At 51.4% G+C, this 24622-nt stretch overlaps 1 protein-coding gene across 1 annotated transcript in view; it reads right to left on the bottom strand.

Moving 5' to 3' along the window:
* Positions 1 to 24622, bottom strand: part of LOC145356561 (TOM1-like protein 1) — a 46557-nt gene that overhangs the window by 8439 nt on the left and 13496 nt on the right. Inside the window, exons 2-11 of the mRNA XM_080209331.1 lie at positions 21259 to 21337; positions 14628 to 14706; positions 11059 to 11208; positions 9999 to 10124; positions 8758 to 8883; positions 6589 to 6705; positions 5961 to 6094; positions 3938 to 3998; positions 2905 to 3022; positions 1748 to 1868 (exon numbers count right to left, since the gene is read on the bottom strand). Of these exons, the coding sequence (XP_080065457.1) occupies positions 1748 to 1868; positions 2905 to 3022; positions 3938 to 3998; positions 5961 to 6094; positions 6589 to 6705; positions 8758 to 8883; positions 9999 to 10124; positions 11059 to 11208; positions 14628 to 14706; positions 21259 to 21337 (1111 nt within the window). The remainder of the gene's footprint in view (positions 1 to 1747; positions 1869 to 2904; positions 3023 to 3937; positions 3999 to 5960; positions 6095 to 6588; positions 6706 to 8757; positions 8884 to 9998; positions 10125 to 11058; positions 11209 to 14627; positions 14707 to 21258; positions 21338 to 24622) is intronic.

Here is a 24622-nt window from a genome sequence, read left to right as displayed (position 1 = left end):
ACTCCCTCCAAACCTCTCCGGCTCCAGTATCGCTGTTGGTGGTAGTGCTGTATTGGTATAGTCACTGCACTAGTCATCCACAGACCCGGGTTCAAATCCCACTGTGGCAGACGGTGAAATTTTACTTCCACAAAAGGAAAACTGGAATTAAAAGTCTGATGGTGATGACCAAGAAACAATGATTGATTATCGAGAAAACTCATCTGGTTCACTAATGTCCTTTAGGAAAGGAAATCTGTTGTTCTTACCCGATCTGGCCTATATGTGACTCCTGTCCCTTAGAAATGTAGAAACTAGAAGCAGGAGGAGGCCATTTGGCCCTTCGAGCCTGCTCTACCATTCATTTTGACCATGGCTGATCATCAAACTCAACAGCCTGAACCCCCTTCCCTCCCATATCTCTTGATCCCTTTAGCCCCAAGAGCGATATCTAATTTCTTCTGGAAAACATTCAATGTTTTGGCCTCAACTGCTTTCTGTGGTAGTGAATTCCACAGACTGATCGCTCTCTAGGTGAAGAAATCTCTGTCCTTAACAATGTACCCTGAATCCTCAGACTGTGACCCCTGGTTCTGGACTCCCCTACCATCGGAAACACCCTCCCTGCATCTACCCAATCTTGTCCTGTTAGGATTTTATAAGTCTCTCATTCATCTCCCCTCATTCATCTGAATACAATCCTAACAGACTCAATCTCTCCTTATACGCCAGTCCCACCATCCCTGGAATCAGGCTGGTAAACCTTCGCTGCACTCCCTCGAGAGCAAGAACATCCTTCCTCAGAAAAGGAGGCCAGGAATTTGGACCCACAGCAATGGTGTTGACTCTTGGTGGCTGTGTGAAATGGTGGGGTAATTAGGGATGGCCATCAAATGCTGACCCAGCCAACGATGCCCACATCCCACAAAAGAATAAAACAAAATCAATCTTTCACTCTGAACGTTGCAAATCTGGAGAGCTTTTAAATATTTTGGAACAAATTTGTGGCTCTTTCAAGATGATTGGCAAAAGAAGCAGATGGAAGACGAGATTCAGTCGAGGAAAGGAAAACCTGTGGACTTACTGGGAGAAGGATGGGGGGTGTGCGGCAGGAGGCAAATTGCTCTTGCAGCGGACTAGCACAGACACGATGGGCCAAGTGGTCCCACTGTGCTGTAACTGTCCTATGAACATACTTTACACAGCGAGTTGTTGCGATTTGAAGGGCAATGGAAGCAGATTCAGTCACACTCGAAGGGGAAAAAGTGGTGAGTGAATGGGACTAATTGGATAGCTCTGTCAAAGAGCCAGCAAAGTTCTGATGGGCTGAAAGGCCCCATTCTGTACTGTATTATTGTATCATTCCCTTATCATTACCCTCAATATCGCCACATTCAGCTGTGGACACAGTCACCTCGATTTCTGGATGTGCCTCACTCTGAGCAACATCGCTCTGGATTATTGAAACCAGGTATTGTGGAGTGGGGAGAGAGATGGAGAGATTCCCAACCTGAACCATTGCTCAACCAATGCATCTTGTATGTCAGAAAGTGTATATGTATACAGGGCATCTCGCGTGTACCAAGCAGCTCGCGTGTACCAGGCAGCTGACAGGTACATGAACAAAGTGTTTCCCGATAATCAGTCTCTTCATCTACACGATGTGTAGGAATACGGACACAGCTTTGGCAATGCCCAGGCACCATGGCACTGAGTGCCAGAATCAGGGGAGATGGAACTGAGAATGTTTGGATAAATGTGAACGTACCTGGATACATGAGTTACTGCAGCATGGGAGACGGGAATTTCGGGAAGAGCTCTGTTCCTGAGGAAAGGGTTAGCAGAGCATGGAACCCTTTCACTGACAGCAGGGAATTCATTTCCAAGACCTGGGATCAGTGAACATGAAGAGAACAGAAACTCACCAATCAAACCAAACACATCACCGTCACAAATTGCATTTCCCAAAGATTGCTTGTGAATTTCAAACTCAAGAGAATTACTGATGGAATCAAACACTTCCAGGAAGGTACAACATGGGGTTAGATACAGAGTAAAGCTCCCTCTACACTGTCCCCATCAAACACTCCCAGGACAGGTACAGCATGGGGTTAGGTACAGAGTAAAGCTCCCTCTACTCTGTCCCCCCATCAAACACTCCCAGGACAGGTACAGCACGGGGTTAGATACAGAGTAAAGCTCCCTCTACACTGTCCCCCCATCAAACACTCCCAGGACAGGTACAGCACGGGGTTAGATACAGAGTAAAGCTCCCTCTACACTGTCCCCCATCAAACACTCCCAGGACAGGTAGAGCCCGGGGTTAGATACAGAGTAAAGCTCCCTCTACACTGTCCCCCCCATCAAACACTCCCAGGACAGGTACAGCACAGGGTTAGATACAGAGTAAAGCTCCCTCTACACTGTCCCATCAAACACTCCCAGGACAGGTAGAGCCCGGGGTTAGATACAGAGTAAAGCTCCCTCTACACTGTCCCATCAAACACTCCCAGGACAGGTACAGCACGGGGTTAGATACAGAGTAAAGCTCCCTCTACACTGTCCCCCATCAAACACTCCCAGGACAGGTACAGCACGGGGTTAGATACAGAGTAAAGCTCCCTCTACACTGTCCCCATCAAACACTCCCAGGACAGGTGGAGCCCGGGGTTAGATACAGGGTAAAGCTCCCTCTACACTGTCCCCCATCAAACACTCCCAGGACAGGTGGAGCCCGGGGTTAGATACAGAGTAAAGCTCCCTCTACACTGTCCCCATCAAACACTCCCAGGAGTGACACAGCCAAAAAAGATTCAAATGCAGGAGATTGGTTAACACTTAGAAAGCGCACAAGGCAGTGCGTTTGCAGGGCTTCAGCGTGCTTCCACTGATGAAGAACAGCTATCTTATGCCAAGTTGACTTACTCAGGCTGGACAGGTGAGTGGCGGAGACTGGAAACGGCCCAGAGGGAACTGCAGCTGAACGTGTGAAATCGATCAGATCCTCAGTGGAGCTGGGAGCAGAGGGTTCCAGACCAGAATCCTGTTGGCACAAAGAACACTGTCCACCCACCGTAACACCTCGATCATTAGACCCAGAGATAACATCATCCAGCAATAGAACACTCCCAGGACAGGTACAGCGCGGGGTTAGATACGGAGTAAAGCACCCTCTACACTGTCCCCCCATCAAACACTCCCAGGACAGGTACAGCGCGGGGTTAGATACGGAGTAAAGCACCCTCTACACTGTCCCCCCATCAAACACTCCCAGGACAGGTACAGCACGGGGTTCAATAGAAACATAGAAGATAGGAGCAGGAGGAGACCATTCGGCCCTTCGAGCCTGCTCTGCCATTCGTTACAATCATCCAACTCAATAGCCTAATCCTGCTTTCTCCCCATAACCTTTGATTCCATTCGCCCCAAGTGCGATATCCAGTCGCCTCTTGAATGCATTCAACGTTTTGGCATCAACTACTTCCTGTGGTAATGAATTCCACAGGCTCACCACTCTTTGGGTGAAGAAATGTCTCCTCAGCTCCGTCCTACATGGTCTACCCTGAATCCTCAGGCTGTGACCCCTGGTTCTGGACTCCCCCCACCATCGGGAATATCCTCCCTGCATCCACCCTGTCTCGTCCTGTTAGAATTTTATAAGTCTCTATGAGATGCCCCTCCTACAGATTATAGCTTGAACATTCTGATGGGGTTCGCGGTTAGTTGGAGGTGGGGGGTGATTGGGAAAGGGAAAGGAGAGGCAGGTAGGGATGGTTGGGGAGGGATATAAGTCGCTGCTTATAACCAGTTGCCCACAGCAATGCCCGTGTGCCACTTCCTTTACCGTGATGTTCCAGAGCCACACGGTGCCAGTTTCGCGGAGTGAAGCTGTTAGCGCTCCGCTATCCCTCCCCATTCCGAACCCCAAGCGCGCAGTATCCGAGGTCGCCGTGCTTACCTTCAGTGACCTTGCATCCTCGTCCTCCATTCGCCCGAGCCTTACTCTCCTCCGCTCAAATCTGCCGATGAAAAGTAGCCATTACACCACGCCAACATCACCAAAACTGGGAGCTGCCCCATTCACCTTACGTCAGAGAGAATCCCCAGGCCCGGAGCCGGCAGACCTCAATGGGAGGTTCGCAGGCCGGGGAGGGAAAAGAGAGGACACAGATACTCAGCACCGAGCCATGAGCGCGGCAGAGCCGGTCTCCCCTGTAACCGCACTGACACACTGGGTCCATGTTAAAGCACAGAAACAGCCAACTGGGTTATGCTACTGTTACTGTTCCACGTGAACATCCCTAGCCGACACCATGTTGCCCCGTCATCATATACTGCTAGCCCTTTCTACCTCATTATAGAATCCCTACAGTGCAGAAGGAGGCCCTTTGGCCCATTGAGCCTGCACCGACAAGCTATTCCTGTAAACTCACGGTGGCCCAATGGTTCGCACTGCTGCCTCACAGCACCAGGGGCCCAGGTTCAATTCCTGGTGCTCTCAGGCAGCAGTGCAAACCATTGTGCCACCGAGCCTTTTAAAACTTCTGGTGTCAGTGTTTATATTTTCAGCTAACTTCCTTTCAGAGTCCATTTTAGCTTTTTTGATATTGTATTTAGTCTCCTTCAACTGGTATCTGGAATTCTCCCAATCCTCCACGTTGCCATTAACTGCTGAGGTATTATATGCTCTGTTTTTTGCCGTTATGATATCCTTGACTTCCTTATTAAATCATGGATGATTTTTCACCCTCTTCCTCTCAGGAATGTACCTTTGTTGAGATGTCTTTAATATCTCCCTGGACAACTGCCGCTGTTCTTCTCCCATCCTCCCCCTTAACACTCTCGCCCAATCCACTTGGGCCAACTCTTTCCTTAGGCCTGCATAATTACCCTTGCCCAATGCTAAAACTCGAGCCTGTGATTCTGCCCTCTCATTTCCAATCTGGATTTGAAATTCTATCATGCTGTGATCACTCCCTCCATGTGGATTCTTAACTATAATCCTTCCTCGTTAGATAATCCCGGATCTAAAGCAGCCAGTTCTCTGGTTGGCTCCATAACCTGCTGTTCTACGAAACAGTCCCTCATACATTCTGTGAACCCTCCCTCAAGGCTACCCTTGCCCAGTTGGTTAATCCAGTCAATCTGCATGTTAAAGCTGCTCATGATTACCTTTTCACAACCCTCCTCATTTCCTGATAGATACTGTGCCCTCTTTCTAAAGTACTGTTCAGAGATCTGTAAATTACACCAAGCAGTGTGTTTCTTTCCTTGCTTCTTATTTCCACCCAGACTGACTCAACATTTTGGTCTCCAGTGCCAATATCACCATCTACGACTTCACCTGAACCTAAAGGATGAGATGGTTTTGAAAACTTACATCAAGTAAAACCTCGGTTTGACCTCATTGGCAAGCTGAGTGCTTCATAGAATCACAGAATTCTGCAGCACAGAAAGAGGCCATTTGGCCCATTGAGTCTTCACCGACCAGAATCCTACCCAGGCCCTAATCCCATAACCCCAGGCTTATCCCCCTGACACTGAGGGAGAATTTAGCACAGCCAATCCACCTAACCTGCACGTCTTTTGGACTGTGGGAGGAAACCCACGCAGACACAGGGAGAATGTGCAAACTCCACCCAGACCCAAGCCAGGAATCGAACCTGGCACCCTGGCGCTGTGAGGGAGCCGTGCTAATCACTGTGCCGCCATGTTGCCCACTTACACCAAACCGCTCACACTTGACCTTAACCAAAAGGCTGATAAACAAGGGCAGGGCAGTTGGAAGCAATGACCTCACCAAGATTCAGGCCAACCAGAGTGGGGAATTTTAAGGGGTGGCGAACCAAAGCGATATTAGGCGACGCCAACGTAAACCCAACACCTTGGCTTTGGCTCCTGAACTGGCAGGGTGATTGGTTCCATGTGGGGGTGACCCACGGTTACCACCCCCGAGCCCTGCCCCAACGCCCCAAGCCCACCTTTCATACTGCAGGAACGTGTTGTTCAGCGCATCGTTCGCCTGAATCAAGCGGCTAACAACATCCTCATTCTCCACTTCCATCAGCAGAACCACGATCCGTTCCTGCATTGATCGGCAAGTCTGATGTAACTTCTAACAGAGAGAGAGAGAGAGAGAGAATGAGAGAACGTCACTCGATATTGTTTGACTCAACCACTCCCCGTGGGAGCGAGTCCCACATTCTTTCCCCACTCCCCGTGGGAGCGAGTCCCACATTCTCCCCACTCCCCGTGGGAGCGAGTCCCACATTCTCCCCACTCCCCGTGGGAGTGAGTCCCACATTCTCCCCACTCCCCGTAGGAGTGAGTCCCACATTCTCCCCACTCCCCGTGGGAGCGAGTCCCACGTTCTCCCCACGCCCTGGGTAAAGAGGTTTCTCCTAAATTCCTGAGGAGGATTGAGGAAAAGATTCACAAAATCTCATTTGTAATTCACATTGGATATAATAAACCTTCAGAAGGAGTTTCACAGAAACCAGAAGATCACATACCAAATAAGAGATTAGGGACAGGTCAGAGAGGTCAGAGGTCAGTTTTAAGAAGCATCTTGAAGGATCAGAGATTGGGTGAGAGGTTTAGGGAGCTCACCTGTAACAGGTCCATGTCTCCGGCATTCTCGGAACCCGGAATGTTCTCTATTAGGATGGCAGACATAACGGAAACATTCATTGTCACCATATCCAGTTCACTGTACAGCTTGGCTACCTGCAGGAAGGACTGGAATGTGAGGTAAACCGGGGCTGGCGCTTACCGTCTGAACGCAGTGGGGACGGGGAGGTGAGGCAGCCTGCCTCACCAGCCAATCCCCCAGGAAAACCCCCGCTGACTTCCCCGGGGCAGCACCAATTACAGACTGATACCCACACGCACAAACTGCCTGGGCTCAGGGAGCCTCTGGCTGGCTTCCAGCAGAGTGGGGACACTGACAGCAACTGTATCACCGAGAGACAGACACAGGGAGCAGGCCCCATCCTGAGGGACAGACACAGGGAGCAGGCCCCATCCTGAGGGACAGACACTGGGAGCAGGCCCCATCCTGAGGGACAGACACCGAGAGCAGGCCCCATCCTGAGGGACAGACACTGGGAGTAGGCCCCATCCTGAGGAACAGACACAGGGAGCAGGCCCCATCCTGAGGGACAGACACTGGGAGTAGGCTCCATCCTGAGGGACAGACACGGGGAGCAGGCCCCATCCTGAGGGACAGACACTGGGACCAGGCCCCATCCTGAGGGACAGACACTGGGACCAGGCCCCATCCTGAGGAACAGACACTGAGAGCAGGCCCCATCCTGAGGGACAGACACAGGGAGCAGGCCCCATCCTGAGGGACAGACACTGGGAGCAGGCCCCATCCTGAGGGACAGACACAGGGAGCAGGCCCCATCCTGAGGGACAGACACTGAGTAGGCCCCATCCTGAGGGACAGACACTGGGAGCAGGCCCCATCCTGAGGGACAGACACTGGGAGCAGGCCCCATCCTGAGGGACAGACACTGGGAGCAGGCCCCATCCTGAGGGACAGACACCGAGAGTAGGCCCCATCCTGAGGGACAGACACTGAGAGAAGGCCCCATCCTGAGGGACAGACACAGGGAGCAGGCCCCATCCTGAGGGACAGACACAGGGAGCAGGCCCCATCCTGAGGGACAGACACTGGGAGAAGGCCCCATCCTGAGGGACAGACACCGAGAGTAGGCCCCATCCTGAGGGACAGACGCTGGGACCAGGCCTCATCCTGAGGGACAGACACCGAGAGCAGGCCCCATCCTGAGGGACAGACACAGGGAGCAGGCCCCATCCTGAGGGACAGACACAGGGACCAGGCCCCATCCTGAGGGACAGACACAGGGAGTAGGCCCCATCCTGAGGAACAGACACGGGGAGCAGGCCCCATCCTGAGGGACAGACACAGGGAGTAGGCCCCATCCTGAGGGACAGACGCTGGGACCAGGCCTCATCCTGAGGGACAGACACAGGGAGTAGGCCCCATCCTGAGGTACAGACACAGGGACCAGGCCCCATCCTGAGGGACAGACACAGGGACCAGGCCCCATCCTGAGGGACAGACACTGGGAGAAGGCCCCATCCTGAGGGACAGACACAGGGAGCAGGCCCCATCCTGAGGGACAGACGCTGGGACCAGGCCTCATCCTGAGGGACAGACACCGAGAGCAGGCCCCATCCTGAGGGACAGACACAGGGACCAGGCCCCATCCTGAGGGACAGACACAGGGAGCAGGCCCCATCCTGAGGGACAGACACAGGGAGCAGGCCCCATCCTGAGGGACAGACACAGGGAGCAGGCCCCATCCTGAGGGACAGACACTGGGAGCAGGCCCCATCCTGAGGGACAGACACAGGGAGCAGGCCCCATCCTGAGGGACAGACACAGGGAGCAGGCCCCATCCTGAGGGACAGACACAGGGAGCAGGCCCCATCCTGAGGGACAGACACAGGGAGCAGGCCCCATCCTGAGGGACAGACACTGGGAGCAGGCCCCATCCTGAGGGACAGACACAGGGAGCAGGCCCCATCCTGAGGGACAGACACAGGGAGCAGGCCCCATCCTGAGGGACAGACACTGGGAGCAGGCCCCATCCTGAGGGACAGACACAGGGAGTAGGCCCCATCCTGAGGGACAGGGCCCATTACTGACCCTCCTAGGCTGCTCGCTGTGTGTTGACAGTTTTTTGTGATGCAGGGACTTGCTGGTATTGTCACAGCCTCGCTCCCCCTGAACACACAATACTCTACCTGCTCAGGGACCAGTGTGATGGTGTTGCCGGGATGTCGGGTGAGAGATGTTGTTGAGGAGGAGACGGAAGATGTGGATGTGGATATGGTCCGTGAGTTATCTGGCTGTGAATCTACAATCGTCCCCTGGAACACAATAAAGGCACAAAGATCTCTCACTCTGTTTATCAGTGACCCCAGCTCCCCCTCCCTCAGGCCCCAGCCCTCTCCCTCTCTCTGTTCCTCAGACTGCAGCCCTCTCTCTCTCTCTCTCCCCACCCGCACGGTGTCACAGTGGCTAAAACTGCTGCCTCACAGCTCCAGGGACCTGGGTTTGATTCCTAGCTTGGGTCACGGTCCATGTGGAGTTTGCACATTCTCCCCACGTCTGCACGGGTTTCCTCCGGGCGATCTGGTTTCCTCCCACAGTCCAAAGGTTAGGTGGATTGGCCGTACTAAACTACTCCTTAGTGTCAGGGGGACTAGCTTGAGTAAGTGCTTGGGGTTGTGGGGATAGCGCCTGGGTGGGATTATGGTGGGTGCAGAATCGATGGGCCGAATGGCCTTCTTCTGCACTGTCAGGACTTTATGATTCTATACTGGGGAGTAATCAGATCCCATGAACCTTTCTATGATTCTCTTTGCCTCAGACACCAGCCTTCTCTTATTCTGTTAAATCTTCGAGGTGCCCAGAATCCTGGCGTACAACAGGATGGAGGCAATGAACTGCCTGACCGTTTCTCCGATTGGGGAGTCCATGCTGACCCTGCCTCTGTGAATCTGCTTCCATTTCCCTTCTTTAGATCAGGGGCCAGGACTCTTTCATTTGGCATTGATCTGTAAACAGGTCAACTGGGCCAAGGTATCACAGGTCAAGACAAGAGTCGAGGGGTGGGATATTGGGGATGGGATCCTGGGGAGGACACTGTGCGCCCTACTGATGTGAGGGCATCCCCGTGAGGCTGACATCCTGTCTACGGTTTCTGAAACAATCTCCTATTTACCTCAAACAGTCGCCTCAGATCCCAAATACTTTCTCCTGTGTGGATCCTTATCCAATTCCTTCAAGAATAATCTGCAGGAAGTAACACCCCTCAGAATTAAACCCCCAGAATTACCCCCCCCACCCCATGGAATTGGATTTACCCAGAAATGACCCCCAAATTCACTAGAGTTGTGACATTTTCAGGAATTCAGTCAGTGAGCAAGAGTTCAATCAATGTTTCTTTCCCTGGTCACTTCCCAGTGGCTTTCCCACTTACATTTTTCCAAGGAGCAATGGAATCCTCTCCTGCAGTTGGGAATATTAACCCTTTCCGTTTCATCTCCGTGTAGAGTTCCTGCACATCTGTCACATTGACTGGTCCCTGAGGGGTGGTTGCCCATGACTGTGACACAGAACACAGGACGTACATTAAGGCATGAATCACCCCGACTCTGCCAAGACCTCTTCTTCCTGACCCTTCCACTCTGACCCCACCACGACCTTTCCTTCCCGATCTCTCCACCCTAACCTCCACCACGACCACATGACCCTTCCACCCTGGCCCACCATGACCTCTCCTTCCTGACCCTTCCACCTTGACCCCCATCACAACCTTCTGGCTCCTCCACCCTGACCCCCACTATGATGTCCCCTTCCCAACATCTCCACTCTGACCCTGCCCTGACCTCTCCTTCCCGACCTCTCCACCCTGGCCCCCACTCTGACCTTCCCTTCATAAGAACCTAAGAAATAGGATCAGGAGTAGGCCATCTAGCCCTTCGAGCCTGCCCCGCCATTCAATAAGATCATGGCTGATCTGAAGTGGATCAGTTCCACTTTCCCGCTTTCTCCCCATAACCCTTAATTCCCTTGCCTACCAAAAACCTATCTACTTAAATATATTTAGCGAGGCAGCCTCCACCACTTCAACGGGCAGAGAATTCCAGAGATTCACCACCCTTTGAGTGAAGGAGTTCCTCCTCAGCTCCGTTCTAAACTGTCCCCCCCCCTTATCTTGAGGCTGTGCCCCCCTTATCTTGAGGACTGCTGTCCTTTCTAAGTGGGAAGAATCTCTCTACCTCTACCCTATCCCTCCCCTTCATTATCTTATATGTCTCTACAAGATCCCCTTCCCGACCTCTCCACCCTGACCCCCACTCTGATCTTCCCTTCCCGACCTCTCCACCCTGACCCCCACTCTGACCTCCCCTCCCTGATCTCTCCGGCCTGACCCCCACCGTGTCCTCCGCTTCCCACGGGGGATTCCGGATCTCGGGCCTGGGCAGCCACAGGCAGGGCTGACAATGGTGGAGAGATTCGCAAGAGGCCATTCTTACCTGAATGAGATGGAGGATGTGATTCTGGATGTCGACGGGTGCGTTGTACTTTGGTTTCAGCACCTTGGCCAGTACATCCTTAACAAAATCCTTCCTGACTATCAGAGAGCGAAAACTCGGGCCACAGTTTGTCATACAGCTCTCGATGAGCTAGTCAAAAGAGAAACACCCAGAGGACAGAATAAATCAATGGTTTGAGCATGGGAAAGAGAGCAGACAGTTTAATATTAACACTACCCCCACTGCAGTACCAGTGAGACTGGGCCAGGCTCTCACAGCTGTATTGGTGCCTTGCTCTCCACTTGGCCACCTCCCCGAGTGTCCTTGCATCAATGAACTCAGTGGCTCAGAGTATGGACACCACTGGCACAGAGACATCAGGGTTCCTCACAGGGAGAGCTCAAATCTCCAATCCCCCCCTGCCCCACCGTGCCCCCCACACCCACCAAATCCCACCGCCACACTCTCCAACAATCTGAGTGAGTGAGCATGGCCAGACCAGGATCCCCACCCCTGAATAGCCCAGCACTAACAGTACAGAACGAGGCCATTCAGCCAGTTGAACCTGTACTTTCTCATTGGAAGGGCTGCCCTGCTTGGTTCCACACCCGGCGGATATTCCTGTCGCTCCTGACCTGTGCCCTTTCCCAGATTATTGTGGGCTCCCTATTCAGGGCGAGTCTTCCAGCTCCCAACAGCTCCGTGAAATCTTTCTCCCCATTCCCTGCCTCTCATCCATGAATGAGTTTGGTTTTATGATCCTGGCGAGGGATTCACTCACCGGGGAGGGGAAGACTTTTACTCTGTGGATTCTGAGCAGATCCTCTTCTTCAATCTCGCTGTGCCCACGAGAACAATTCTCACGTCCCCCAGTCATTTCTTAGAACCGGAATCTCTTATTCCTGCTCACGTCCTGGTGAGTAAGTAATCTCACAACACCAGGTGAAAGTCCAACAGGCTTATTTGGTAGCACGAGCTTTTGGAGTGCTGCTCTGAAAGTTTGCGCTCCCAAATAAACCTGTTGGACTTTAACCTGGTGTTGTGAGACTTCTTACTGTGCTTACCCCAGTCCAGTGCTGGTATCTCCACATCACATCCTGGTGAGACCTCCCTGGAACCTTTCCTAAACCTCTCCTGCTGTGTGACGCCCAGCAACATCTGCAACGTTCCAGCGCAAGCCTAACCAGTGGTTTGGGACATTCGTTTGCGTAATTTTTAAAAATATATTCAACTCCTCTGCTTGTAAACCCAAAAAAGCATTTTTTTTAAATGTACCTCATCATCTTAGAATCATTTTCCAATTCTTACTGTGCAGAAGGAAGCCATTCAGTCCATTAACTCTGCACTGACTCTTACCCAGGCTTACCTCGTAACCCCATGTACTTAAGAACATAAGAACATAAGAGCAGGAGTAGGCCATCTAGCCCTTTGAGCCTGCCCCGCCATTCAATAAGATCATGGCTGATCTGAAGTGGATCAGTTCCACTTTCCCGCTTTCTCTCCATAACCCTTAATTCCCTTATCGATCAAAAATCTATCTACCCGTGACTTAAACATATTCAACGAGGTAGCCTCCACCACTTCAACGGGCAGAGAATTCCAGAGATTCACTACCCTCTGAGAGAAGAAATTCCTTCTTAACTCTGTTCTAAACTGCGCCCCCCCCCCTTATCTTGAGGCTGTGCCCTCTAGTTCTGGTTTCCTTTCTAAGTGGAAAGAATCTCTCTACCTCTACCCTATCCATCCCCTTCATTATCTTGTAAGTCTCTATAAGACCCCTCCTCAGCCTTCTAAACTCTAACGAGTACAGACCCAGTCTATTCAATCCCTCCTCATAAGCTTAACCCCCTCATCTCCGGTATCAGCCTAGTGAACCTTCTCTGCACTCCCTCCAAGGCCAAAATATCCTTTTGCAAATAAGGGGACCAAAACTACACACAGTACTCCAGCTGCGGCCTCACCAGTGCCTTGTACAGTTGCAGCAAGACCTCCCTGCTTTTATATTCTATCCCCCTCGCTATAAAGGCCAGCATACCATTCGCCTTCTTGATCACCTGCTGCAGCTGAGTTTTTGCGATTCGTGCACAAGGACCCCCAGGTCCCTCTGCACAGTAGCATGCTACAACTTTTCACCATTTAAATAATGTTCCATTCTACTATTATTTCTTCCAAAGTGGATAACCTCACATTTGCCAACGTTATACTCCATCTGCCAGGTCCTCGCCCACTCACTCAGCCTATCCAAACTTACCCTATTATTCCCCGAACTACAGAACTTTGGACACTCAGGGATAATTTAGCATTGCCAATCCACCGAGCCAGGCACAGTGGCTAGCACTGCTGCCTCACCCCTGTGATCACTGCACAACTCGACTGGCACTGGCAGGGAAGTGTAAACATTTCAGCCAGAACAAAGTGCCTGCGTTTAGCTGTTCCAATCCCTTTCAACGATCACACAAATCTGACACCAAGCTACGCAAGAAGATATTAGACAAGCCACCAAACACATGGTGAAAGAGGAAGATTTAAGGAGCGAGTTAAACAAACAGCGAGAGAGCACGGTGGAGAGGTTCTGGGAGAGGATTCCGGAGCTTAGAGTCCAGTTAGCTGACATCACACCCACCAACGATGGAGCGATTAAATTCGGGGCTGTCCGAGAGGCCGGAATGAGTGCTCTGCAGAGGCCGCGGAGTATTGTTCAGCTGGAGGAGGTTACAGAGGATGCTACCGGGACTTGTTAGTTTGAGTTATAAGGAGAGACTGAATAGACTGGGACTTTATTCTCTGGAGCGTAGGAGGCTGAGGGGTGACCTTATAGAGGTCTATAAAATAATGAGGGACACAGATCAGCTAGAGAGTCAATATCTTTTCCCAAAGATGGGGGAGCCTAAAACTAGGTTTAAGGTGGGAGGGGAGAGATAGAAAAGTGACCAGAGGGGCAAATTTTTCACACAGAGGGTGGTGAGTGTCTGGAGCAAGCTGCCAAAGGTAATACTAGAGGTGGGTACAATGTTGTTTTTCAAAAGTATTTAGGTAGTTACATGGATAAGATGGGTATAGAGGGATATGGGCCAAATGTGGGCAATTAGGATTAGTTTAGGGGTTTAAAAAAGGGCGGCATTGACAAGTTGGGCCGAAGGGCCTGTTTCCAAGCTGTAAACCTTTATGACAATGACTCTATGACGGCTCTAATGCACAAGTCCTATTTCATGTGTCTCTTTGACTCTATGACTAGGTCGGACGGGTAAGGATTTGTGACACTGGGTGATGGAGCTGCCTGTCATTGTGAGCAAAGCTGTCAGTTGTGTCAGGGTAGAGCAGAGAGGGTGAAAGATGTAGATAGGTAGAGAGGCCACAAGGTGGCACAGTGGTTAGCACTGCTGCCTCACAGCACTGGGGACCCGGGTTCGAATCCCGGCTTGGGTCACATTTCCCCGTGTCTGTGTGGGTTTCCTCTGGATGCTCTGGTTTCCTCCCATAGTCCAAAGAGAGGATATACGAGGCAAGTCGAGGGAGGACAGGGAGCGAATGAATGAGCGAGAAGCTGGTACAATGGGGTTGATACTCACAGCCAGGCACAGTCCGACCTCCTGGTAATTCCGGTTGCCTGCAATTCTCTTTTTTAAAGCTTTAACTGCATCCTTCGGTCTGGGGTCAAAAACACAAACAGTGAAAATCACACCCAGCTGCTATCACCCACACACACACTTAAACATTTTATTTATTAGTGTCACAAGTAGGCTTACATTAACACTGCAATGAAGTTACTGTGAAAATGCCCCAGTTGCCACACTCTGGCACCTGTTCGGGTACACTGAGGGAGAATTTAGCATGGCCAATACACCTAACCAGCATGTCTTTCGGACTGTGGGAGGAAACCGGAGCGCCCGGAGGAAACCCACGCCGATATGGGGAGAATGTGTACACTCCACAGAGACAGTGACCCAAGCCGGGGATTGAATCCGGGCCCTGGCGCCGTGAGGCAGCAGTGCTAACCACTGTGCCACCGTGCCTCCCTATACACACACAGGAACAGACCAACACATGCACACAGACACCCATGCAGACGGACATGCTCACAAATACAACACACACAAACGCGCACTCTCACAGACTCAGCAATGCATGCACGGGAACAGATTTTCGTCAAAGGGAGGGAACAAAATCCGGGAAAGAAGTCCTGTTTCGTGAAGGGGGAGGAGCAAAAGCCCCAAGTTAAAAAAACAAACTAAAGCCCCAAGTTAAGAGGGTGGCACACTGGCTAGCACTGCTGCCTCACAGCGCCAGGGACCCAGGTTCAACTCTGGCCTCGGATCTGTGTGGGGTTTGCACATTCTCCCCGTGTCTACATGGGTTCCCTCCGGGTGCTCCGGTTTCCTCCCACAGTCCAAAGACGTGCGGGCTAGGTTGATTGGCCAGACTAAATTGACCCAAGTGCCCGAGGGGTTAGCAGGGTAAATATGTGGAGTTATGGGAATAGGGCCTGGGTGGGATTGTGATCAATGCAGACTCAATGGGCCAAATGGCCTCCTTCTGCACTGTAGGGATTCTATGATAAGGCTGAGACGTGCATGTGGAAGATGGAGTTAGAGTGGCACAGTGGTCAGCACACCTGCCTCACAGCGCCAGGCACCCGGGTTCAATTCTCGGCTTGGGTCACTGTCTGTGCAGAGTTTGCACATTCTCCCTGTGTCTGTGTGGGTTTCTTCAGGGTGCTCCGGTTTCGTCCCACAGTCCGAAAGATGTGCAGGTTGGGTGCATTGGCCATGCTAAAGTCTCCCTCAGTACACCCGAACAGGTGCTGGAGTGTGGCGACTTGGGGATTTTCACAGTAACTTCATTGCAGTGTTAATGTAAACCTACTTGTGACGCTAATAAATAAACTTTAGACCTTAAACATTGAGATCCATTTGCTCACAGTGCAGCAAACATCGGGGGGAATTTAATGAGAAATCCATGGAGGTTGATTTGGGTGGCATCTGTCACTTGGTTTCAGAGTGTGGTGTGTCTGACCACATTTCACCTGTTGATTTACATGGACTGTGTGCTGACTGAGAACATGGAGTATAAGTTAGATTCGATAACTTGTGTTATCCTTACAAAGCTGTATATATCTGTAAAGGTACAGTTGGAGTGTAGGAATAGTGTGATATAGGGGTGTAGGGATAGTGTGATATAGGGGTGCAGGGATAGTGTGATATAGGGGTGCAGGGATAGTGTGATATAGGGGTGTAGGGATAGTGTGATATCGGGGTGTAGGGATAGTGTGATATCGGGGTGTAGGGATAGTGTGATATCGGGGTGTAGGGATAGTGTGATATAGGGGTGTAGAGATAGTGTGATATAGGGGTGTAGGGATAGTGTGATATAGGGGTGTAGAGACAGTGTGATATAGGGGTGTAGAGACAGTGTGATATAGGGGTGTAGAGACAGTGTGATATAGGGGTGTAGGGATAGTGTGATATAGGGGTGTAGGGATAGCGTGATATCGGGATGTAGGGATAGCGTGATATAGGGGTGTAGGGATAGTGTGATATAGGGGTGTAGGGATAGTGTGATATAGGGGTGTAGGGATAGTGTGATATCGGGGTGTAGGGATAGTGTGATATCGGGGTGTAGGGATAGTGTGATATAGGGGTGTAGGGATATAGGGGTGTAGGGATATTGTGATATCGGGGTGTAGGGATAGTGTGATATAGGGGTGTAGGGATAGTGTGATATAGGGGTGTAGGGATAGTGTGATATCGGGGTGTAGGGATAGTGTGATATAGGGGTGTAGAGATAGTGTGATATAGGGGTGTAGGGATATTGTGATATCGGGGTGTAGGGATAGTGTGATATAAGGGTGTAGGGATAGTGTGATATCGGGGTGTAGGGATAGTGTGATATAGGGGTGTAGAGATAGTGTGATATAGGGGTGTAGGGATATTGTGATATCGGGGTGTAGGGATAGTGTGATATAGGGGTGTAGGGATAGTGTGATATCGGGGTGTAGGGATAGTGTGATATAGGGGTGTAGGGATAGTGTGATATAGGGGTGTAGGGATAGTGTGATATAGGGGTGTAGGGATAGTGTGATATAGGGGTGTAGGGATATTGTGATATAGGGGTGTAGGGATAGTGTGATATAGGGGTGTAGGGATAGTGTGATATAGGGGTGTAGAGATAGTGTGATATAGGGGTGTAGGGATAGTGTGATATAGGGGTGTAGGGATAGTGTGATATAGGGGTGTAGGGATAGTGTGATATAGGGGTGTAGGGATAGTGTGATATAGGGGTGTAGGGATAGTGTGATATAGGGGTGTAGGGATAGTGTGATATAGGGGTGTAGGGATAGTGTGATATAGGGGTGTAGGGATAGTGTGATATAGGGGTGTAGGGATAGTGTGATATAGGGGTGTAGGGATAGTGTGATATAGGGGTGTAGGGATAGTGTGATATAGGGGTGTAGGGATAGTGTGATATAGGGGTGTAGGGATAGTGTGATATAGGGGTGTAGGGATAGTGTGATATAGGGGTGTAGAGATGGTGTGATATACGGGTGTAGGGATAGTGTGATATAGGGGTGTAGAGATGGTGTGATATAGGGGTGTAGGGATAGTGTGATATAGGGGTGTAGGGACAGTGTGATATAGGGGTGTAGGGATAGTGTGATATAGGGGTGTAGGGATAGTGTGATATAGTTCATATTTGTTGTTGAATATTTTATTCTTTAGCGATAGTTGAATCCGTTGACTCCTGTGACTCTGTTCAGTCGCTGTGGCCACAGGTCACTCTCTATGTTACAGCCGAATGGTGAATGCCCATTGGACCGTGTGAGGCCTGACAGCCAAGCTTGATCCCATTGGCCAATACCAATACACAAACATTCCCGGAACGGTGACCTGGAACAGGAAACCCGTCCCTTAACCCAGAGAAACAGAAACCTATCACACAGCCCCGTCCCCAATGACCAACTCAACACAGGGTCCAGATTCAACTGACCCCCGACCCCAGCAGGCTGACCCCTGACACTGGCCCACTGACCCCAGCACACAGATGCCTGATCCTACCATGCTGACCCCCCAACAATGGCCCACTGACCCTTGACCCCAGCACGCTGACCCCTGACCCCAGAATGCTGATGCTCGACACTGTCCCACTGACCGCAGAATGACCAACCCCCCCCCCCCCAACACACACACACACACACACACACACACACACACACACACACACACACACACACACACACACACACACACACACACACACACAGAGGCAAGCTCACTGCTGACCCTAGCACCCTGGCTCTTAGCCCGGCGCAGTGACCTGTAACCTCAGCCTGCTGACCCCTGACCTCACGCCCAATCATGGATTGCTGACCCCACCAACCCTGGCACAGTGGCTAACATCCTGACCCCATCACACTTAGAACATAAGAACATAAGAAATAGGAGCAGGAGTAGGCCATCTAGCCCTTCGAGCCTGCCCCGCCATTCAATAAGATCATGGCTGATCTGTCGCTGCTCAGTTCCACTTTCCCGCCCTCTCCCCATAACCCTTAATCCCCTCTCTTATCAAAAACCCATCAAACCGTGTCTTAAAAATATTGAGCGAGGCAGCCTCCACCACTTCAACGGGCAGAGAATTCCAGAGATTCACCACCCTTTGAGTGAAGAAGTTCCTCCTCAACTCCGTTCTAAACCACCCCCCTTTTATCTTGAGGCTGTGCCCCTAGTCCTATTGTCTTTTTTGAGCGGGAAGAGTCTTTCCACCTCTATCCTATCCATCCCATTCATCATCTTATACGTCTCAATGAGATCTCCCCTCATTCTTCTAAACTCTAACGAGTACAAGCCCAGTTTATTCAGCCTCTCCTCATAGCTCAACCCCCTCAACTCCGGTATCAGCCTAGTAAACCTCCTCTGCACTCCCTCCAAGGCCAAAATATCTTTGCGCAGGTGCGGCAACCAAAACTGCACACAGTACTCCAGCTGCGGCCTCACCAATGCCCTATACAGCTGCAGCAAGACCTCCCTACTTTTATATTCAATCCCCCTCGCTATGAAGGCCAGCATCCCATTCGCCTTCCTGACCACCTGCTGCACCTGCAAGCTGGGTTTTTGCGACTCATGCACAAGGACCCCGAGGTCCCTCTGCACCGTCGCCTGCTGCAGTTTTTCGCCCCGTAAGTAATAGTCCTTCCTACCATTCTTCCTACCAAAGTGGACCACCTCACACTTGCCAACATTAAATTCCATTTGCCATTTCCTGGCCCATTCGCCCAGCCTATCTAGATCCTTCTGCAGACTCTCCACACCCTCCGCACAATTTGCCGTTCCCCCAATCTTGGTGTCATCAGCAAATTTCGACACCCTACACTCGGTTCCCTCCTCCAGATCATCTATATAAATGGTAAAAAGCTGAGGCCCCAGCACCGACCCCTGGGGCACTCCACTAGTCACCATCCGCCAATCCGAATAGCACCCGTTGACCCCCACTCTCTGCCTCCTATTTGACAACCAATCCTCTATCCACGCTAACACCCTACCCCCAACTCCATGTCCCTCGACCTTCTGCAATAACCTCTTGTGAGGCACTTTGTCAAACGCCTTCTGAAAAAAAAACTTACTCCTGATGCTTTAACCCAAGCATTCTTAGCACACTCCCTCCGACTGCAGACCCCCCTGCATGCAGGCAGCCGTGCACGCGGACCCCCCTGCACGCAGGCAGCCGTGCACGCAGACCCCCCTGCACGCAGGCAGCCGTGCACGCAGACCCCCCTGCACGCAGGCAGCCGTGCACGCAGACCCCCCTGCACGCAGGCAGCCGTGCACGCAGACGCCCCTGCACGCGGGCAGCCGTGCACGCAGACTCACACAGAGACACATACATATACACTCACCGGTGCACTCAGACATACCACACAAACACTCTCCCACACAGTGTTAGGCAATAGGTTTAGCTTTCAGGAAGTGATATTTGTATTTTTTGGGCGACACACCAGAAGGCTGACCTCCGCTCAACTTCACCCACATTCAGTGTTCTGAACTCTGACCTCTGGCATTTTGCCCTCTTTGATACCTGTGACATTGTGGTCTCTCTCTGCCGGGTCAGATTGTGGAACAGATTAACAGCACCGCATAATCACATCAATCTCACAATGTGTTTGTTTTGTAAATGATGGAAGTTTAAACCTGCCTCAATAACCTGCAAGCATTCCGAGGCTCAGAAACTCCCAGAGGCTCAAGACGGAGGTAACCCGGGGAAAATTCACAGATCTTCACCCAATATCCCTCAATCCCAGTGTACACTCTCCATGTACCCCTCAATCTCAGTGTACACTCTCCATGTACCCCTCAATCTCAGTGTACACTCTCCATGTACCCCTCAATCTCAGTGTACACTCTCCATGTACCCCTCAATCTCAGTGTACACTCTCCATGTACCCCTCAATCTCAGTGTACACTCTCCATGTACCCCTCAATCTCAGTGCACTCTATCCATGTACACACTAATCAAAGTGCACTCTTATCTGTGTGCCCCTTAATGGGAGTGTACACCCTCTGCATACACCTCAATCCCAGTGTACTCTATTTTGTACACACTGATCAAAGTGCATTCTGTGTACCCCTCAATCCCCATGTACACCCTCTGTGTACTCCTCAATCCCAGTGCACTCTATCCATGTACACACTAATCAAAGTGCCCTCTACCTATCTACCTCTCAATCCCAGTGCATATCCTCTGAGTACCCCTCAATCCCAGTGTACTCTATGCATGTATATCTCAATCCCAGTGTACACTCTCCATATAACCCTCAATCCCAGTGTACACCTTCCATGCACTCCTCAATCCCAGTGTACACACTCTGTGTACCCCTCAATCCCAGTGCATTCTATCCATGTATACATTAATCCCCGTGCACTCTATCTGTGTACCCCTCAATCGGAGTGTACACCCTCTGAATACACCTCAATCCCAGTGTACTCGATGCATCCCAGTGTGCTCTATGCATGTATCCTTCAATCCCAGTGTACTCAATGCATGTATCCCTCAATCCCAGTGTACTCAATGTGTGTACACCTCAATCCCAGTCTACTCTATGGGTGTACACCTCAATCCCAGCGTACTCTACGTGTGCATCCCTCAATCCATGTGCTCAATGCGTGGACCTGAACCCTCCCCACCCCCCCCACCTCCCGCCAGTGAACTCACCCCTCCTCATTGATGACATCATGGATGAGGTTGAATTGGGCCCAGTCAGCAGTTTTCTGTGTTCCGACAGTGGCTTTCTCTGAAAAAGCAAATCTTTTTCCATTAATTTCAGTAATAAACAAACAATGACTTCAGTGCTGGGTGGAGTCTGGAACAACACTGACCTTTCAGTCTGGGGTCTGGGCTCGAGTCCAGGTAACTGCAATGAAAGCCCCTCTATCCTTTCACATCTCTGCACAACTCACAATGCAGCAACGGCAAGACAATCTGCATTCAGTTACTGAATCGAATCCCAGAGCAACAGATCTCCCATCAACAGCAACCCCATTCAGTCAGGCTGATGTACGAGTCTCAGTAATAACACAGTGACACAGTAATACGAGAGCTAAGACACATTGTTATAGTGTAAATGGAAATTTAACCCTTGTTATACCTGCCCTGGGAGTGTTTGATGGGGACAGTGTAGAGGGAGATTTACTCTGTATCTAACCCCGTGCTGTACCTGTCCTGGGAGTGTTTGATGGGGGGACAGTGTAGAGGGAGCTTTACTCTGTATCTAACCCCGTGCTGTACCTGTCCTGGGAGTGTTTGATGGGGGGGACAGTGTAGAGGGAGCTTTACTCTGTATCTAACCCCGTGCTGTACCTGTCCTGGGAGTGTTTGATGGGGGGACAGTGTAGAGGGAGCTTTACTCTGTATCTAACCCCGTGCTGTACCTGTCCTGGGAGTGTTTGATGGGGGGACAGTGTAGAGGGAGCTTTACTCTGTATCTAACCCCGTGCTGTACCTGTCCTGGGAGTGTTTGATGGGGGGGACAGTGTAGAGGGAGCTTTACTCTGTATCTAACCCCGTGCTGTACCTGTCCTGGGAGTGTTTGATGGGGACAGTGTAGAGGAAGCTTTACTCTGTATCTAACCCCGTGCTGTACCTGTCCTGGGAGTGTTTGATGGGGACAGTGTAGAGGAAGCTTTACTCTGTATCTAACCCTGTGCTGTACCTGTCCTGGGAGTGTTTGATGGGGACAGTGTAGAGGGAGCTTTACTCTGTATCTAACCCTGTGCTGTACCTGTCCTGGGAGTGTTTGATGGGGACAGTGTAGAGGGAGCTTTACTCTGTATCTAACCCTGTGCTGTACCTGTCCTGGGAGTGTTTGATGGGGGACAGTGTAGAGGGAGCTTTACTCTGTATCTAACCCCGTGCTGTACCTGTCCTGGGAGTGTTTGATGGGGGGACAGTGTAGAGGGAGCTTTACTCTGTATCTAACCCCGTGCTGTACCTGTCCTGGGAGTGTTTGATGGGGGGACAGTGTAGAGGGAGCTTTACTCTGTATCTAACCCCGTGCTGTACCTGTCCTGGGAGTGTTTGATGGGGACGGTGCAGAGGGAACCTTGTTTTTACCCATCCCCCTACCTCCTCTTGCCCCTCTCGGTAAAGTTCACTGAGCAGAATTGTAAATATTCCCATTGGGATTTCAGATTCTGGCTGTGAACCTAGCTCCGAGGATTCCCATTCGATCCATTCCAGTGGTCTAACTGTGACTGTCACCTCTGGTAAGAGTCATCTCCCCTCAGGATCCTCCAGCAACTCTGAGCTTCCATCACGGACCAATCACAGCTCCCACTCGCCCTTGCCCTCGGAATGAGGCATTTCACTCCGAGGAACTGCTTCATTCAGCTGAACAACTCCATACTGTGTTTGCCACTCGCTCCCCCCCCACAGTCACTTTAACTGCAAATCACATCCCAGCCTCCAGGCCTCGACCATCAATGTCCAGCTAACAGAGGAGAATGGCTCCTGAACAAGTTAGGAGGGCATTCGGCCCATTGGGTTAATGCTAGCTCCCTGAAGAGCATTCAGTCAATCCCATTCCTCCCGCTCCATCACCTTATCCCTGCAAGTTTATTCGCCTCAAAAACCCATTCAATTCCCTCTTGGAACCATCCACTATCCCCGCTTCCGCCCCTCCCCCCACCCACAGAGGAGTGAGTTCCAACTCACTCCCCATCGCTGTGTAAAATCTTCCCCCTGCCCCCCGTATCTCTTACCCCAAACCTTGTCTGTGTGCCCCTGGTCCTCGTACAAATTGGAACCTTATTTAAACCCATCACCACCTCGCTGACCTCAATCAGATCTCTCCTCAATCTCCATCTCGCTCCAGGGATAACAATCCCAGCCTCTCCCAGCACCTTGTGGATCGAATCCCTCTTCCCCGGATCCTGTAAATGTACCCCCCAACCCTCTCAAGGACACTCACGTCTTTTCTTAAGGTAGTGATGAGAACTGGATACACTATTCTAGTCTGTGTTTGAACTCAATGCCACAATTTACGAAGCCCAAGATCCCGTTTACTTTGTTAGCCACTCTCTCACTGTTTCCTGCCACTCCAAGGGCGGGATTGTTAAAGCTGCACTCCCTCAGCGCTGACCCTCTGACAGTGCGGCACTCCCTCAGTACTGACCCTCTGACAGTGCGGCACTCCCTCAGCACTGACCCTCTGACAGTGCGGCACTCCCTCGGCACTGACCCTCTGACAGTGCGGCGCTCCCTCAGCACTGACCCTCTGACAGTGCGGCACTCCCTCAGCACTGACCCTCTGACAGTGCGGCACTCCCTCAGCACTGACCCTCTGACAGTGCGGCACTCCCTCAGCACTGACCCTCTGACAGTGCGGCACTCCCTCAGCACCGACCCTCTGACAGTGCGGCACTCCCTCAGCACTGACTCTCAGACAGTGCGGCGCTCCCTCAGCACTGACCCTCTGACAGTGCGGCACTCCCTCAGCACTGACCCTCTGACAGTGCGGCACTCCCTCAGCACCGACCCTCTGACAGTGCGGCACTCCCTCAGCACTGACCCTCTGACAGTGCGGTGCTCCCTCGGCACTGACCCTCTGACAGTGCGGCACTCCCTCGGCACTGACCCTCTGACAGTGCGGCACTCCCTCGGCACTGACCCTCTGACAGTGTGGCACTCCCTCAGCACTGACTCTCTGACAGTGTGGCACTCCCTCAGCACTGACCCTCTGACAGTGCGGCACTCCCTCAGCACTGACCCTCTGATAGTGCGGCACTCCCTCAGTGCTGCAGGGTGGAGTCAGCCTCAAATCTCTGCAGAGAAACTTGAAGCCACAATTTTTGACCTATAGACATGAGAGAGAGAGAGAGAGACAGAGACACGGAGAGAGACGGAAATACGCACTGAGCTACAACTGAGTCTTTACTGTTTAAACAATGAGGTGCTGGAACTCCCTGTGAGCCTTGAAACAGGAGTCAGGGTAAGGCCACCAGAAAAACAGATGTGGAGTCTCAACGTTGCATTGGTTCCTGCACTATTTCTATTGCCAACTCCAGATGCAAATTATAGT

Source organism: Carcharhinus amblyrhynchos, chromosome 21 (genome assembly GCF_965287045.1).
Source record: "Carcharhinus amblyrhynchos chromosome 21, sCarAmb.v2.hapA, whole genome shotgun sequence".
In the NCBI taxonomy this organism is placed as follows: Eukaryota; Metazoa; Chordata; class Chondrichthyes; order Carcharhiniformes; family Carcharhinidae; genus Carcharhinus; species Carcharhinus amblyrhynchos.
This window is presented reverse-complemented; position numbering and strand designations above follow the sequence as displayed.